Source organism: Oryzias melastigma, linkage group LG11, assembly GCF_002922805.2.
Source record: "Oryzias melastigma strain HK-1 linkage group LG11, ASM292280v2, whole genome shotgun sequence".
NCBI lineage: Eukaryota > Metazoa > Chordata > Actinopteri > Beloniformes > Adrianichthyidae > Oryzias > Oryzias melastigma.
Window position 1 is genome coordinate 5,785,585 of NC_050522.1, and position 19,281 is coordinate 5,804,865.

Sequence of the window (19,281 nt, forward strand, 5' to 3'; positions counted from 1 at the left end):
TACCTGTATTGTGGGGGTTGACCTCTACTGGTGCCGTGGATTTTTGCATTATTAGAGCCTGAAATGGTGTAGAGTAGGGGCTAAATCTTAAAGGGATCATACCATGAAAAATCTACTTTTTCAGCTTTTAAGTGTATTATATTGTTCATTTCTCACTATAAACAGCCGCAAAGCGATATCTTGATCCATTCACACATTTCTGAGTAATCCTCCAAAAACCTACGCTCTCAGCAGCAGCCCCTCCCACAAAAACAAGCGGGTCCTCACGATCTGACATCACAACGTGAGACGGCCCCTTTCAGGAAGAGTCTGCTCTGACAGCACCGCCCCCAGGCTAACACAAACACTTTCTCCGCAAAGCTAGCAGGTCGAGCTAGCTTCGCGAGTACACCCCCCCAGTTAGCCAAGAAACGCTCTTTCTTTAGCGTTTAAGCTTCATGCGGTGACATAGGAGCATATAGGCTGGTGAGAGAATGGCAGGGATACTGGAAAGACAGCTGGAGAAAGGGAGCAGACTATTTCCTGGAAGAAAAAGCAAGCAACGAATTGGGAGAACTTTGGAAACGGAGGCTTCAGATAAAAATGAAAAATAACCTTTTTAAGACATTTAGGTTGTGGAATTTTGACTACAAACTTCATAATCATTATTAATATTATTATTATTATTATTTAAAAAAAAATGTCAAAGGTGACTTACTATGCTCTGATTATCCAACTTCCTGAGGAAATGTCCTTTCAGGATGCTTCTTTAACCCACTCAACTGAATATTTTCTCAGTATTGTGACTCTCAACATTTTGCCAGAGGTTGCATGTGTGCTTACATGTTTAATAGCTTGTCATACTGTTCTCAGTCGTGGACAAATGTGGATTTGGGGCTGCGTGAATAGAGGTTGCTGTAAACGTGTTTGTACAAATGTTGAAACCATTAACCATGACTGTTGCAAGCAGCTAATTTTATTTATAGCAACCATAATTAAATAAGTATTTTGTGTTTCTGCGTGAATGCATCTTTCATATAAGTGGCCTTAGGACAATTTCATGTGTAAAAGGCAAACAGAGAAATTAGTGGAGATAGTGGATGAGAGCAAAGACAAAAGCATTTAGAAACAGTTCATTCCTGTGTCATTGGGAGGGACAGACCAAAAAATAACCCTCAAAAAGAAGATTAAGCAATGAAGGATTTACATAAAAAAAGATATGTTATGTAGAAATAACATTATCTAATGTTTGATTGTGACCATTTGTTTAAATTGGTAAAATGTGTCTTTTTATCATATGAGTAATGAATTTTTTTGTTTCATTTGCCTTTTTAAGGTATGACCTAAAATGACAATTTAAGACTTCCATAGAACAGTATGTTTCAACCTTTTTTGGCCAAGGTAAACTTTTTCCTTAAAAAAAAGTCCACCAGCATCCAAAAATGTAAAAAAGGAGAAACTCTATAGTTGGTACAGATAAACATGATTTCACATCCATTTTTTAGAGTAATGGAGACAGACAAAACTGGAAGTTGTGGCTGTTTTCCTAAATATATTAAAAGTTGTGACAGTTTTCGGTAATAATTTACAATTAAATTGCTTAACAATTTACCCGGGTAATATTTCTTGTCTCCAGTATGTTAATATGCATTTTTTCTAAACAAAAAAGAGTTTATTTATTTATTTTGTCATAAATAGGCTCATATCCTCTAACAACCGCTAGTGGCCGCTGCCTCTGAGTGTAAGTATTTGCTACTGATGGCGGCAGAAGAAGTGTCGCCCATCATGGAAGATAGTCTGATTGTTTTTTTTTGTTTTTTTTTTCCTTTAATATTTTTCTCATACAGATCAAAAGATTCTCGTATTTATTTATTTGTTTTTTAGTTGCGCTTGGTTTGGTGATTTGTTCTGTAACGTCAGACTTTTCTCCCAAAAGTGGGACTTATACTACAGAGCGACTCTACTTCTTTTCTTCTTCTTGATTAGACATTTTTTGCTCTTGCAACTTAAACCCCAGTGCCACTTAAACTCCGGAAAATATGGTAATCATGTTATTTTTGCTAGAACTGAGAGACTTTATGAGCCGAATCAGAACAAGGAGGTGAGGACGCTAACCACTTCTGATTGGTCAGATGGATGACGTGATTAAACCTCCAAGAATGATTGGTGGAGACAGTTGAAGGGTCAGGTCTTTTTCAAAAGCAGGCTAATTTAGCAGGCAGATTGTGGTACCATCATTCTTATCAAAGAGTCATTTATAGAATCAGATAAACACAAAGAAAAACGTATTTTATGATCTTGCATTTTATAAATCAGTCAGTGTTGATTGTTGGCCCATTTGGATGAACATAGAGCTGATATCCTGATGTTAGAAAATGTTCTTACATAAGTGAAAATGAGTCATTTTACACGGTTTCCATGCATCACTACCAAATTTGGGTCCCCAATTGGTCAAAAGTGGACCTGGTTTAACTCTCAATATCCATTCAATGGGTGCCAAAAATGTGTATTTGAAGCCAAAAATGTGCATTTGCACATGTTTACATAGAGTATAAACACAGCATTAGAATTATCATCTACTAATGCTGTGATGCATGGTGGTCGTTGTGAATTCCTTAATAGATATTTATAGATAAAATAAATCAAGCAATATCATGTACCGATTGTTTTCATTGTCCTGAATGAAGCTAATTGTTGTGCTTCCTTCCTGACATTGCTGTGTTTGCATCTGTGTATCACCTCAACAGTTTCCTGTTTCTTCAACTTTACGACTCCATCCGGCGTGCTGCTTTCTCCCAACTACCCTCAGGAGTATGGAAATAATATGCACTGTGTGTGGCTCATCATTACCAACCCTGAGAGCCGAATCAATCTGGCCTTCAACGACCTCAGCATGGAGAAGCAGTTTGACTTCCTCTCCATCAAGGATGGAGGAAAGGTTGTAGACACACATTAATGTTAACTGCAATAACTTTTAGCTCAGCTTCTGTTGTGTGTTGTCGTGCTTGATGGTAGCTAAGGTTGCCAGTAAACTCAAATAGGCTTGATTATTACCGTTAACCTCTAAAGCACATATGGCACAGTCAAGGCCCGGGGGCCGGATCTGGCCCCCTGGGTAATTATATTCTGCCCTCCAGATCATTTTATAGTATTGTTTTAATTGTTATGTTATCTTACACTCATTTCTAACTTGTATATTTTTGACAAAATATATTTTTATGGAGAGTAAAAGATTGAAAGTTATTTAAGGTTTAAGTTGATTTATTCTGGAATAATATTCCTGCCTTTTTATTTTTCATAATTACGTTAAAAAGGTACAATTTTGAAATTGAAAAGAATTGGCATTCGGCTAGCTTTTTGGACTATTCCGGCATTTACTACGATTTTTTAGGCTATTTTGGAGTTTAGCTAATATTTCAGCTGTATGCTACCTGTTTTGCTAATTTAGGCTTTATTTTTGTTTTTAGGTTATTTTGGAGTTAAGCTAATTTTTCAGCTACATACCAGTTGTTTTGGCTAGCCTAATTTTTTTCTAGATTTTTTGGATAATTTGTCATTCAGCTAATATTTTAGCTGGCAATCAGCTTCAGCGTTTTTACCTATCAACATCAGCATTTTCAGCTACCAGCTCCAGCGTTTTTAGCTATCAATTTCAGCATCTTCAGCTGCCAAATTCAGCTCATAGCATTCACACTAGCATTATCACAGGTAATGGTATATATCTACTTCATAATTATGTTAAAAATATATGGTTTTAAATTTAAAAAAAATGTAGTTTTAGAGTGTTCAATAAATGTTTATCCTGAGTTTGACACCCCTGCTCTGAAGATTTAACTGTCAGCAAAAAATCTATGTTTCTAGGCTGAGTCTCCGATCCTGGGAACCTTCTCTGGCGACGTCCTGCCTCCTCCCATAACAACGAGCGCCCACGTGGCGCGGCTGGAGTTCCTGACGGATCACACATACACGGACAGAGGCTTCAACATCACTTTCACAAGTGAGTTCAGAGGACAACTCCCTTTAAAAAGCAATTATGTCCCTTATTGGTGCATTGTTTGTTTACAAGTTCCTCTGTGCAGGTGATACTTTGTATGACTCATCGACAACGTGTGTGTCCACCAGGCTGAATATATTTGAATACACACAAAAATATGCCAGAAACATGTGGATTACCAAGTGGACACGTTGCTTGTTAAACCTAGTTCTCCTTAAATTCACTCGCTTAAAAAAAAAAAAAAAATCGACCTAGTTTTTGTGCTCTGGCACAATAAACACCGGCTGCATTTATGTCATGTTTACTCTGCACTGTGAGCAGGATTAATAAACATGTATGTGTACAGTACTTTGCAAACACGGTCTTGGGCCATCCCTCGTTTGGGAGCATTTTGCTTCCAAAAAATCAGCTTGTATAAATATCCCTGAAAAAAAAGAGTAACATTCTTGGATGCTGCACATGTTGATCCAAATAGTTTTTATTCCAAGGTCAATTTGAGTGGTTTATGCCTCAGTCACAACTGCCCTCATGTGTGAAAAATGGAGAAACCTTGTAAGGAGCACCAAGTTTTAAGATTGTAGACCAGTTGGTAAGCCCACAGACCCGAAATAGTCATGCATATTTTTATTTTCAACTGGCATACTGGGAGGGACAGGTCCGTGTCTGCTACCGCGTCAGGAACCAGTGCCCCATCTGGAATCGGTACCAATCCTTGTCCGGTACCAATCTGTGTCTGGTACCAATCTGGGTCCCATACTGATCTGCGTCCAGTACTAATCTGCGTTCGGTACCGGGTTAAGGTTAGGATACCAGTGCTGTCCACGGTACCGGTTTCAGCCCCGAAACAGAAACAGAAATCACGGCAAAAAGCGGCTACTTGGGGGCACCCAAAATGTCAATGTTTGATACGGAGGGTCCTTAACCAAACGTCAGTATGTCAATCTGGGACGTCAATGTGGGAATGAGAATATGTTGCACTTAAGGTGGTAATGCTATCCTTAAGAGAACTGCAAAACACACCTGCACTCCCTTTAAGACAGGGGTCTTAAACTGGCGGCCCGCGGGCCATTTGCAGCCCCAAGTCAATATTTTGCGGCCCCCGCATTAATTTGAAAGTTCAACGTCTACTAAGCAATATCTTCTGCTCGTCCACGTTTCTTTGATGATAGCTTTGTATTTGCTTTGTTATGTTTAAACTTGCTTTATGTTTAAAACTTTGTATTTGCTGTTGTTGTTGAATCTAGTCGTCAGAAAAGTCCCTAGCAATAGTTGCTGGCGTCGTTAGCTGCTGGACACGCAGAAGATATCGCTAAAATCACATCTGTTTTGGATCATTTAACAGTAAAACCTGAAAATGTTCTCCACAGTTTTCTACCCTCAAAGTTCTTTAATATTTTACGCTCTAAGCATCACATATTGGTGCAGAGCTTGTATGAAAAATATTTTTTTTCACAGCAGAATCAGCTGATTCATGTTGATTACATCAATTTTCCAGCAGCGCGAGGCTGTGTTTCTTCAAAATAAGATGGAGTGTCGTTAATTGCGTCAAATGTTGAAGAGTTATCATAACCAAAAGAATGTAAAGACTGGAGCTAAAGCTCGTTTTTAATAAATAATTAATTAATTCCTTTTTTTCAGAAGTTATGTCTGTGAGCGGAACATCAGTCTCAGTTTTTGAACGGAAAAAAGCTCTCGCTAGTTTTACTTTGAAAACCGGAAGCTTCACTGTCACAAAGATGTATTTACTTCCGGTGGCAGTGCCGCGGCTCTTTCTGCTTTGTTTTAGTTCGTTAACTTAAAATCCGACATTAATCTGCATTTTAGAGCAAAAATACATCGTCCCCAGATAATATTTTGATCATATTTTACTACAATTTACTACATTTATAAAGATCGCAAATCAGCGATCTTGGACGTCGCGAATATTCATAGTCGAATTTTCAGGAGCAGATCGCGAGTATTCGAGCACCCGGATACGCGTAACAGCCCTAATATAGTGTAGAGCGAAGATTCAAAATTAACACTCGTTCAACATTTTTTTTGTTTCCAAGTACTTTTTAAACCACTGGAGGCATTCTATAACGTCAGCATTACATAGTTTTTGCTCTTTAATTAATTTGCTGAGTCTGATAGCCCCATGTATCTTTTCTTTGTAAAGCCACCAAGTGGACAAAGCACGGTGGCTAATTCATTAATTAGCAAGTTAGATGACTAAATAAATAGCATGGCAAACGATTGTCAAGAAAAATTAATTGAAGATGGCAGTCCACTTGTGAGAACAGAGCCGTCCGACTGCAGGAGCCTTTATGAGGTTGTGGGGCTGAATAAACAACTTCCATCATTCATTTTAATTAAGGACATGCCAAACTGTATTGAGGTGATTTCTGGCACGTTAATAAATAAGATATTTATGATAGATGAGGTGTTGTAGACACTCTGTTCAGGTCTAATGGATACAGAGGAGCGATTCATTGACACCTACATGTCTCCAAATGCTTGGGTGTACAGGAGGAAAAGTTGGAGAGTAAGTGAGAGTAATAGTATAGCTATGATTTATTTGTTTACCAGCCTTTTTCAGGGTTGTGGCTCTCAGTTTATGAACACGCATCCTTATGGTCTCTGTAACTGGCTTCAAATTCATCAAGGGGCCTGATTGATAAAGTTTTAAAGAAACATGACAACAATTTTCCGTGTTTGTTTACCACACTAATAATAGAGCAGTGTCATCTGCTGCTGATCTGTTCATTTGTACAACAGCCAAGGCAGCTCAAATTTCTGCAGCTGAGCAAATCGATGTGAGAGACACCATTTTAATTTTGCCTTGTACTAACATCACACGCGTTTAGCCAGTACTACTATGGGGTGCAGGTATAATATCAAGGGGGTATGTCTGGGTGTGCTGAGAGTGTGGGGTGTGAGCTCCTTAAAATGCATAGAAACCATAATATCAGTTTATCTATGCATATATTTATCTTATTCATTGGTCTATTTATGAGATATATCATATTAATCCTAAAACAATACAACATATTTTATTGTTTTATGTCCCTGACACTACACTCTGTATGTATCGGACTTAGGACCAGCACAAGCAGGACACCGATTTCTTTTTATTTTCCTTTTTTTTTTCATCTATTTGTCAATCTGTCTGAATATAAATGGAATTACTTTTGATAAAGATACAATTTAAATACTTTTCCTGAATGTTGTGGGTTCTTGTACTAAAAAAATCCAAATTTTTGTTTTGTCTCCCTTTTTATCTGCCTTTCTAAAAGCATTTCGACACAACGAGTGCCCCGATCCAGGAGTTCCGGTTAATGGAAAACGTTTTGGTGAAAACCTCCAACTGGGAAGCTCCATATCATTCCTGTGTGAGGACGGCTTTGTTAAGACCCACGGCTCTCAGACCATCTCCTGCATTCTTAAGGACGGCAACGTGGTGTGGGACAATGCAGTTCCTCGTTGTGAAGGTGTGTTAAAAAAATGAAAATAAAAACTCCATAATTCATATTATTTCATGTTTAAAGACCCACTAAATACAAAATTGTATTTTTGGTTGTTTTTAATATGTTCTTGTGGCATTGCTCTTATAATAGAGGACAAATAAACAAAATTAAGCATAAAATTATATTTCTGAGTATTTATATATTCAAACTTTTAGGAATCAGGACCAGATAAAAAATGATGTTTAAAAAAATATATAATTTGTGACAGACAATACAAGGGGCAGGCCACAAGCTCCAAGCTCTCAGAAACAGAGAAGGGGAAGTGGGGGCGGGGTTCTTGGTACCAACAGTCCTCCCCACTGCTTAGAAGCGAATTTCTGATGAACTCCTGGCATTCTGCAGAAAATATGTCCTAAAAAACATAGATTTAAACTCTGACAGCGTTAATCAGGTTATACATAATAAACTACATAAAAACTAGTATTAAAGAAAAAGTCCCTTTATATATCTGTGTGTCATCTGCATAGCTATGGTAACTAATGGTGTTGTCCTTTATAACATGGGCCAGTGGAAGCATGTGGGTGTTAAATAGAAGTGGCCCCAGGATAGAGCCTTGGGGAACTCCACATGTAATTTCTGTTGGCTCAGATGTAAACTTACCAATTGCCACAAAATATTCCCTGTTTCCAAGTACGTTATGAACCAGTTTAGTACAGACCCAGCGAGACCCACCCAGTTTTCCAGTTGTCTGAGTAGTAAAGCATGATAGACTGTATTAAATGCGGCATCAAAATAATACAAAGATGACACATCAAAATTATATAAAGGGAACATTATTAGTATAATATACCACTAATTAGAAGTAATCAGCTATTTTCAAACCCCAAAAGGGCATTTAAAGCTGGAAGGATCCATGATTTCAAATCTGACAGCATTAATCAGGCTATAGATGATATACTAAATGAAAACTAGTATTAAAGAAAAAAGTTCCTTTTTTTCTTGAATGTCCCAGCAGTTTCATTTCCCTCTGAGGCCATCGATCATCCCCCTGCTTTTGTGGCATAATTTGTCTCTTAGATGTACTTCAGTATGCTGAGCCGGCTGATCAAATCATTCCACTTCAAAGGGAGCGGTGAGCTGTGCCTGAATCGAGGCCTTCCTCCGCGCTCGTATGTTCTGGTTAAGGATAGGCAGTTAAGAGAAGCACAGCAAAGTGAGCTATAACAGAGATGAGGGTTTAGGAGCGAGGTCTGTGTGCTCAAGTGTCTTTTATGCAAGTGATCAAAGATACTGTTTTCTCTTCCGGATGGAGATGACAGCGGCATCTATGGATGAGAGCTTTGATGAGGCATTTATTATGACAGCACAGAGAAAAAAAACAATACTCTTACACACAGATGGGTAGTATATACTTGTAGTCGTAAACATGTGTGACAATAGTGTTTTTGAGGGTAATGCTAAACTTAGAAATGAACTGTCACTGGTTTACACTTGATGGAGTCTGATCATAAATAGGCATAAATATGGCTGATTTAAAGAACTGTTGTTATTTTGGCTGTTTTTAATTTGATTTTCCTCTTAGCTCCATGTGGAGGGGACCTAAAAGCACCCAGCGGGATCATCCTCTCCCCTGGCTGGCCAGAATTGTACAAGGAGGCCCTTAACTGTGAATGGATCATCGAGGCTCCTCCGGGCTACCCTATCAAGATCATCTTTGACAAGTGAGTATCAGCTGTCTCTGTGTCAGATTTGTCCGCCATTTAAAAACCATCTTGTTTTCTCTTTGACCTTTGGTTTTGAAAGCCATTCATAGTATCTCTTAGGTGTGCTGTGAAAATCCAACACACTGGGACACAATTTAAAAAAAAATATATATCTTCAGAAAGTGTTTCATCTTATTATTCCTTATTATGACGGGCATGTTTACATCCAGTCGACACCGCAATAGACCTTTAAGTTTGTCTACATCAGGGGTGTCAGAATCCAGTCTTCAAGGGGCGGTGCCCTCCATGTTTTCCTATCAGCCCATTGAAGCTCCTTATTGGCCAAACACACCTGATCCAGGTAATCAGCAGCATATAAGGTGGGCGTTCTGGAAAACCAGCAGTAGGCCGGCCCTCGAGGACGGACTCAGGACACTCCTGGTCTACATCAAAATAATACAAGAACATTATTAGAGCGTTATACCACACAAAAATCAAAATGTTTTCACGCATTGGACTGTAATGATAATTGATTATTGATCACTGTGATGACATTTTGTTAGTTTACATTATAGTAATCAGTGACATTTTAGATGAGGGGCTGCAAAACATTCACGTTGCCAAAGATTGTTTATACATTTGTTAAGTTTGTAAGGAGTTTATTAATGTGGCTTATTAGACAATAGTCTCACTTATGACATGAATGAATATTAATAAGTATGTTAATAAACCTAATTGGACTTATTGTCAAATAAGACTGGCAATCTGTCCAGGGTGAACCCCGCCTTCGCCCATCAGTAGCCGGGTTAGGCTCCACCCCCACAACCCAAAAGAGACGAAGCGGCCAAGAAGTGATTGAATGTTAATAAGCCTTATTTAACTTACTGAGCTAATAAATGTCTTGAAAACATCCCATAAACGCATTAATAATTTGTGGTAATGTGTTAATGAAGCAAATAACTCAATAACTCAATTCAAAAAACTTTTTGGCGGTATGATACAGTTTAATTCTTTTATCAAAAACGCTAAAATCTAGATATTTCTTATTCATATAACATTTAAACTCAGTATAATTTTGATAAAGATTGTTAATACAATTGTTAAGCTTGTAAGCAGTTTACTAATAGTCTTTGTACACAATGGTCTCACTTTAGATGGTAATGAATCTTACTAAGTATAATGAACCTAATTTGACTTATTCTGCTAATAAATGTCTTATAAACATCCTAAAAACACATTAAAAATTGTTAATGTGTTATTAAAGCTTTTTAAAGAATCTGATTAGAAAGTGTCACCAAATAAACTGACCATACCAAATTGGGATGGACCGATTTATTTATTTATTTATTTATTTTCGATAACTGGTATTTAACCTGCATCTGTGGCTGACAGTTGCTAATATCAATATTTAAGTGTCCACAATAATACAAAGTTTTCTTTTTGTTTCTTTATAAGAATGCAGGGTTGTGTATCTTCCCCTCTCACATGATTTAATACGTATCTCGATACATGGTCCACAATTCAACTAACTTTTTGGCGATACGATAGTCAGATTCTTTTACCAAAAACGCTAAAATCTAGATATTTCCTTTCATATGGGATTTAAAGATATAAATAATAAGGCATGCTATTTGACAGAGAAATGTATTTAGGGATTGTCTTGGAAGAAGTAAGATGTCTTTTTGTAAAAAAAACAGATTGTAGAAAAAGAGAAACTGCAGTTTGCCAGTAATCCATTATTTACTTCTTTGACTTTATACCTATTTACCAACATAATCTTGTTCATATCTGTGGTTTTCAAACGATACTGCAGTTGCTCAATCAATTTTCAATACTCATTTTTATATCCCTAACTGGTCCCACTTCCGATCGATTTTTCGATACGTATCTAATATCTTTTACATCCCTATTGGAAATGCAAAGCTTTTCTTTAACTATACAATCACATTGTATTCAATTATTTTACATACAGCAAGGTATCTCATAGGAACAAGTATCCTTTCAAAACTTTAAAATGGATATCTGAAAACATAGACGTAGCTGTAAGTCATAGGTTTTGCATTGCAAGGGATCCATAAGGACCAACATGTATCCCTATCAAATATACTGTAAAATATACATGAAAGCAATTAGAGCAATTACTGACTATGACTGTAAACGTAAGCTTCCCAGTGCCAAGGATCTATTAGGAACAAGTATTCATGTCAAAATCTAATTATATCGGTGGATTTTTCTAATATTGGTCTGATATCGATGAACTAAAGTTATGCAAATATCGGCCGATACCGATATTCTCACTGAAATATCGCCCATCCCTAAAACCATCCCAAACCCAAACAGTATTTTACAGTATTGATTTAATCTATTCATCTTGATTTGAAACAATGTATTTGGTAAGGGTCGGTTTGATTAACAACTTGCCTCAGACAGCTCGATCTGGCTGAATCACAAGAATTTGAATCGATAAATAGTCCCACCCCTACTATCAGCACACATGCAGAAATCATGGCCCGTCACCAGCGACCCTAGAAAAAATAATTTACCCAGCGTGAGCGGAAAAAAAGCAGAGCGACAGACATTTGTGGGATCAAACGGCAGATTAACATTTTTTTTTGGAGAGCTTGTCCTTGCAAACCCAACTCATCCAAAGCGTCTTCTTGGTTATCACGCCATGCAAAATGGATGCAGCATAAACGTTTGTTGCTCTTTAATTTTTATGTATCATCAATAAAATATCACAGACCGTTTCACTTAGATGACACGGTTGTGGAACTGAGCTTTTTTATTTGTGGCTTTGAAGATGGAGTCGCTCCGGCAACAAAGCCAGAGACACACAGACACACTCCTATGCAAACGCAAAACTAAATTCTAGTGAATAAAAAAAAACACACAGCAATCACAAAAAATATATTTTCTTTACTGGAGTTTGTACTGGGTACATCTAACAAATATTACTAACTAACATGTCTGCTTAATCTGAGGATGAATTTTGTTCAATTTTCAACCAAAAATGGTGTTTGTTGAGAAAGGATTTGTTTCCTCTCATAGGTTTCGCACTGAGGTCAACTACGACGTCCTTGAGGTGCGGGATGGGCGATTTCCTTCTTCCCCTCTGATTGGAAGCTACCAGGGCACCCAGGTTCCACAGTTCCTCATCAGCACTTCAAACTTCCTGTACCTGCACTTCTCCACTGACAAGAGCCACTCTGACATCGGATTCCGCATACGTTATGAAAGTAAGAGCCAGTAAAAGACAGCTCACCGAAGATCCTAATTGATTCATTAAATAGAGGAAGACTAAGACCTTAGTCCCAACTGCCCTTATGGATGGAGATCTGTATGGGCCACACAGGAGGCCCACACAAAATATCAAGGTGGAAGACCACTTGATGAGCCCTTAGAACCAAAATGTTCATGTATATTTTTTCTTTCGGACATACATGGGTGACAAGTTGTAGTGAATACTTGTACAACATGTAAGCGTAACAAGTAGTTGAGACGAAGGGACGTCGTACAAATTTTCCAATGTCCCCAAACCCTGTGCGATGCGCAAAGGGTCTTAAGTGCACACTCCTTGTTGAATAAGATTGCTGAAAGTAGACAGGACATAGTTTGTGTACGCATATTGACTGCAGTCAAATGAGCCGCCGTTCACATTTCTGTGGTCAAATCAGCATCACTGGATTTTTGGTGTGAGTTTCATCCAATACTTACGGTAGCAGGACTGAGAACGCTGGAAAATCTCCACCAGACTCCACGGAGCTTCTTGATGTGACCACGGAAATGTGAACGGCGGCTCATTTGACCGCAGTTGGAAAGGATTGTAAATCAATGAAAGAGCATTTTGATGTTAGCTTTGATTATTTTATCAAGAACTCTGAGAAACCAATGATTGAATGTATTGATCACAGTCAATAAACATTGGAGAATTAGCTAAAAGAGTCTTTGGTGAACTGGAAGGAGAAAGAATCAGGATTTTGGAGGAAGTTCTGTCCATGAAGATCTTCACTTCCTCGTCCAGCTGACATCCGGATCAGAACCATACGGCTGGACATTACCCATATTGATGGATGTTTTTATGTAGCAGCAGTGAAGATTTGTGCTAGCGGGACACAGAGCTATTATAATCAGACAGAGAGGGTCAGGGGCGGGGCTACTAGCTCAGCTAAGCACAAAAAGCCACGCCCCCTCAGAGGAGGTTTTAAACAGAGGCTTTAGATCAAAATGAAAAATGGCTTTTTAAGACATTTAGATTTTGGAATTTTGGTTAACAACTTAATAATCACAATTAAAAGACTACTGAGAGCATTTTTTAATTTAAAAATAGTCATAGGAGGACTTTAGGGGAACTGTAAAGCTATCAGTCAAAGAGCCACATGTGGCTACGGAGCCGCAGGTTGCAGACTCCTGTTCTAGGTCAAGGCTGGTAAAAATTTTCGTCTTGTGGGCCACTAAAGTTTTTAAAATGTGATTTTAGCAGATGCTTGGACTGTTTTGGTAATCCTCATTGTAAAAAAAAATGAAAGAAATAACATGGAATCTTCATGCGTTCTACAATATGGTTCAGGGAGCCAGATTAAATATAGAGGCCGTTGTTTGCACACACTTGTGCTAGTTCCTCTACTGTGAGAAAAATGCCACAAGAACATCTTAAAAACAGAAAAAAGACGATTTTTATTGGAGTGGGTCTTTAAGGAGCAGCTATGATACAGATGCGTGTGACTGAGGTTTAAATGTGGAACAATCCTGGTGCCTGTAGGGTGAAAGTTAAGTTCAAACTTTTTTTTTTCTGAGGAAACATTTGTTTTAAGATCTATAAATCCAAGTTAATATGTAAAAATAAGCCATTCTATCAAACGTTTCTTGCACTTTTCATTCAATAGATGTAAGATAGTTTCTCTAATATATCTTCCTTAAACCAACTGGCATGTGTGGTCTGTTTCAATACTCAAGGTAGTTCTACTCTCATTTCTACCTGTGTGTTGACCTTTCGCACCTTCACAACGGATAAATCTCTGCTAACCTTCAATTATTCACTCTAAGCACCACTACAGTAGAAGCCATGCAAGGTGAAGAGGAAAAGAGCTTTGAAAGTTCTTATTGGTATATTCTTGTTGAAAATGGATATTGGTGTGAATTATTTATCAAGGTTATTTGATGAAAGCTGCCTGCCTTTCAGAATCTCTTGATCTTTTGAGAATAAAATGATTAAATTCTCATTACGCTGGATTTGCTCCCGCCTTTATGTTGTCCCTTTTTTCTCCCCATCGCCTCCGCAGCCCTGCAGCTGCAGTCGGACCACTGCGTGGATCCCGGCATACCTGTCAACGGCCAGCGGCACGGCCACGACTTCTTCGTGGGCGCTCTGGTGACGTTTAGCTGCGAAGCCGGCTACACTCTGAGTGACGCCGAGCCTTTGGAGTGCGAACCCAATTTCCAGTGGAGTCGCCCCCTGCCTAGCTGTGATGGTACGTTCCAAATTATTGACCCAGAAATGAATAGTTGCTTGCCAGAATTTCCCCATCTTATAAACGGGATTAAGGAGGAATACAGACTGAAGAGGAGCATTAAGAAAGCAGTATTTTGCCTCATGTTGCATCAGGTTAAATATTTCTAATTTTTTACCAAAACTATTCCAATTGATCATATTTCATTTAGTGACTTTGTTTTTGACTTTCTGCCTCGTTTCATCAGAAACGTTTTATATGTGATTCTACACTTTGATGTTTCCCCTCATCTGTAAACACTTTTATGTTTGAGGGCAGTATTGATTTCTGAACGCTCTTGAAATTCAAAAGACTGCTCTCCGTTTTTTTTTATTTTTTTTTATGAAGGGCATCACCGCTCTTACCGACTTGTAAATGCAAACAGAAATCGTACAGTTTGACTGGAAATCTTTCTTCACACCTGATTTGATTTCTCCATCTTTCCTCACGCTCACTCCTCTCCTCCTGCTCAGCGCTGTGCGGGGGTTACATCCAAGGCAACAGCGGAACCATCTTGTCTCCCGGCTTTCCAGACTTTTACCCACACAACCTGAACTGTACATGGATAATCGAGACCTCTCATGGCAAAGGTTAGCGCAGACGCTCCGTCGACGCATGCAGCAGTTGGCTTTTACTCCCCGCACAATGTCATTTGCCCCTACTGAGTGGCCTTCTCATTTTGCCGAACAAGTTGTCTTTGAAAGACTGGAGTGCTGAGAGGCATGCCCCGAGGCCGCGTTACCATGGGAGGACTTTCCAGTAAAGTCGCTTTATTTGGTTGAGCGCCTGCATTGAATAGACGCAACCTTGTTTAAGGATCTCACTACGGATGAATGCAGTTATTAGTGAAAATGCAGAAAAAAACACGGAGGAGCTTTTTTATATATATATGTCATGAATCTTAATGGATAATGAATTCTGCATTTCAAACGAACTCTTAAGTGAATAGAACATTCTGTCAGACCTGCAGTTCATTCCGGTTTCTAAGTTTCCAGCACCTTACAGTCAAATTATTTATGAAAAAATTATTTCCTAAATGATTTACTGCAGATTGATCTATTTCTTATTATTTCTGTCACTCAAGTACCAAACTAATGATTGGAAGAACTCTGATGTTACGATACATACCACAAGTTGAATTTAAGTTCCATCAAGTTCCATGTTCTGCCATAAACCTGGTAATACAATTTTTAGAACTACCTGTTTGCTTGTAAAATAAATTTAAAAAAATTGAAAATACCGCCCAATAAAATGTTGCACTATTTCTCAGGGTTGATTTTTTTTTTCTTCCAACACAGCTAATATCTAGTTGATCACAATTATTTAGCAAGAAAAGGGCTGCAGCTAAACACAGGTGATTATTACACACATTTACTGATGCCTTTTATCTGTATGTAAAAAGGCTAGGATTCTTTGTCTAGGAGATTTTTTTTCTTTCAATGGTTTCTGAAAGAATATTAAGAGTGAGAAAGTGCTTAATTGAACTGAATAGGAGTGTGGAGGATGATGTAATGGAGACATGTATGTGTGGTGAAAAGGGAATAGCCATAGTTTAATGTGTGTTTATTCACCAGAAGAACCAGTAGTGCATTCAACATTTAGATTCTCTATTTAAGAAAAAAATATTTATTACATTTAGATGTCCGTTCATTTACCTACAAAAAACCCTCTAATTTGAATTGATTATCATGAGGTCATTTCTGAACGTTTTTTTTTTTCCCCTCATTGTTTAGGTGTCCAGTTCACTTTCCACACGTTCCATCTCGAGAGCCCTCACGACTACTTGCTGGTGACAGAGAACGGCAGCTTCTCTCAGCCCCTCTGGAGACTGACGGGCTCCACGCTACCGCCGCCCCTCAGCGCCGGGCTGTTCGGAAACTACACGGCACAGATCCGCTTCCTCTCAGACTTCTCTGTGTCCTATGAGGGGTTCAACATCACTTTCTCAGGTAAACACCTTGACCAGTATTGGTTGTATAAGGTGACCCATAACACTAATAGTTAGAAAGTCACAGGACAATCTTCCAAAACGTTTCTCTGTTCGGCTTTATCTACAAAGAAGGGCATTTATGACTTCAGTTGGATAGTTCTACTTTTGATGGTTCTAAAACGCAGCATTCCTTTTGAGGGACGTCCGTTTATGCATCAGTGTTGGCCGCCCTCTTTGGTTCTTTAGGGCTGCCACGATTAGTCGACTAATCGATGACTAACCGACTATTAAAATAGTCGACGACTAATTTAATAGTTGATTAGTCGTTACTTTTTATTATATTACGTCAGAGTGTAGTAAAGTTGAAAGTTATATTGGCAGTATCCTGGCTTTTTGGACTATTTTGGTATTTATTGAGGATTTTTTAAGCTAATTTGGCGTTTAGCTAATATTTCAGCTGCATTCTAGCTGTTTTGGCTAACTTAGGCTTTTTTTCAGTTGTTTAAGCTAATTTTGCATTGAACTAATATCTTAGCTGGCTATCAGCTTCACTGTTTTCAGCTATTAGCTTCAGGAATTTCAGCTATTAGCTTCAGGAATTTCAGCTATCAATTTTAGCATCTTCAGCAGCCAAATTCCTCTTACACCATTCATACTAGCATTATCGCAGGTAATATCTGGTTATAGCTATATATTGAGTTTTTAGTGGGTTTAAAGCTAAAGATGGTTAAGATGTGTGCTTTACATCAAACATGACCAGATTAGTCGACTATCATAAAAAGTAATCATTATTAGTCGAATATTAAAATAATCATTTGTGGCAGCTCTATTCTTAACTACTCGTTCATTAATATTAAGCTTTTTTCATCTGCATTTTTCCGTTTGCTCCTGATTCACAACGATTTGAACAAATACATACTTAGGCCATTTTTAGCTTAATTCTGTAAATGTTTAGTGAGCATTCACACAATAAATTAGCAATTTCAGCAATCTTGCTATTAAAACGTTCAGCTCATTCAGGAGATTACTCCTTGAACTTTTGGTATTTATAAACTTTATAGTTTATGAACATATTTTTTAAATTCTTTATAAACTTCATGCACTTTGAAACTTGTGAACTTCTGAATACTCTCAGCTAGAGACACCATTCAAACTTTAAATTGTTGAGTAACTACTGGGTTTTTAGGGTATTTTTAAATTGTGCCTTTTATTTCACATGCTAGCTATTTTGTTGTGTTAGTATATTAGCATTATGCTAGCTGTTTTGGGAAATATAGAAATGTTTCATGTTCTTTAGGCAAATTTGGAGTTGTGCTAATATTTTAGCATTATACTAGCTGTATTTGCAAAAATTTTACATTTGTCAAGTTCTTTAGGCAAATTTAGAATTGTGCTAATATCTTAGCTTTATGCTAGCTGTTTTGGTAAAAATAGAAACATTTCAAATTATTAGGCCAATTTGGAGTTTAGCTAATATTTTAGCAATACACATGCTGTTTTGGCAGCTCTTCTTTTTTTCCTTTTGACTTTTATTTCACATTCTTTCTGTTTTGGCTAATTTAGATTTTTTTTTCATTTTTTAAGCTAATTTTGAGTTAGCTAAAGTTTTAGCATTATGCTATCTGTTTTGGCAAAAATAGACATTTTCTAAGTTGCTTAGGCAAATTAGGAGTTTAGCTAATATGTTAGCATTATGCTAGCTGTTTTGGCTGTTTTCTAGATTTTTTTTTTTTACTAAATTGGCATTTAGCTAATATTTTTGCTAGCTTTCAGTTTCAGCCTTTTTAGCTATTTGTTTCAGCATTTTCAGCTGTCAGCTATAGTATCTTTAGTAGCTATATTCAGCTTACTACCTTTACACTTGCATTATCCCTGGTAATGCTATATATCTGGTTTTCTTTATTTATGTCCTCTATCATTAGAAAAATACCACAAGAACATATTACAAACACAGTTTTTATCGGATTTGTTTTTAATGATTCTTTGATGAGACCTACTTTTCGTTTTTCAGTCAAAAAATTTTCTTAAAAATTTTAATGCGTTGCCGTCTCAATTGGTTAACACTACATTTCGACAGCTGTATTAAACAGGCGCACTAATGTTTTTGTCACATGAAATCAAGTGTTATATCTGAACTTCCTCCATGTGTTTTCTTTACTCTACAGAGTATGACTTGGAGCCTTGTGAGGATCCTGGAATTCCACCCTACAGTACCAGAAAAGGACTGCTGTACGGGGTCGGAGACACCCTCATCTTTTCTTGTTTCCCAGGTTACCGACTGGAGGGTCCAGCAAGGGTTGTGTGTTTAGGGGGGAGGCGGCGAGTGTGGAGCTCCCCCCTGCCAAGGTGTGTTGGTAGGTGGTCACTTGCTTTATATCTTGGCTTTTGTCACTTACCTAAATCTCCCCTAATGCCCTCCATGCACATTAGGTCTTTGTCGCATAGGCAGAGATTAAAAAATGTGAAAAGCCATTAGTCATGTTGGAAAATGAAGCTTTTCTATTTCAGTTCCCCTCATTAGTATCTCTCTTTATGGCTCCGTTTTGTCGTTTTGTTGGAAAACTTCCCAGAACATCCTGTGCGATTTTGTCCAAATTATATGGGACAACACTTTTAATCAGGATGACATCAAAACAAAGAACAGTCTTATTTAGTGATGCTGTTTGTAGCTAATCTTTGTCAGTTAACAGGTCGACACTTGATCAAAAGTACCGTGATAATAAGATTACAGAAAATATGCATG

At 37.8% G+C, this 19,281-nt stretch overlaps 1 protein-coding gene across 1 annotated transcript in view; it reads left to right on the plus strand.

Moving 5' to 3' along the window:
* The window catches only part of csmd2 (CUB and Sushi multiple domains 2), a gene marked incomplete in the record, with an annotated part of 326,634 nt that overhangs the window by 177,748 nt on the left and 129,605 nt on the right, over positions 1-19,281 (plus strand). The window contains 9 exon segments of the mRNA XM_024297994.2: positions 2,727-2,917; positions 3,841-3,976; positions 7,249-7,443; positions 9,002-9,140; positions 12,171-12,358; positions 14,402-14,590; positions 15,082-15,198; positions 16,342-16,557; positions 18,704-18,892. Coding sequence (XP_024153762.1) covers positions 2,727-2,917; positions 3,841-3,976; positions 7,249-7,443; positions 9,002-9,140; positions 12,171-12,358; positions 14,402-14,590; positions 15,082-15,198; positions 16,342-16,557; positions 18,704-18,892 — 1,560 coding nt within the window.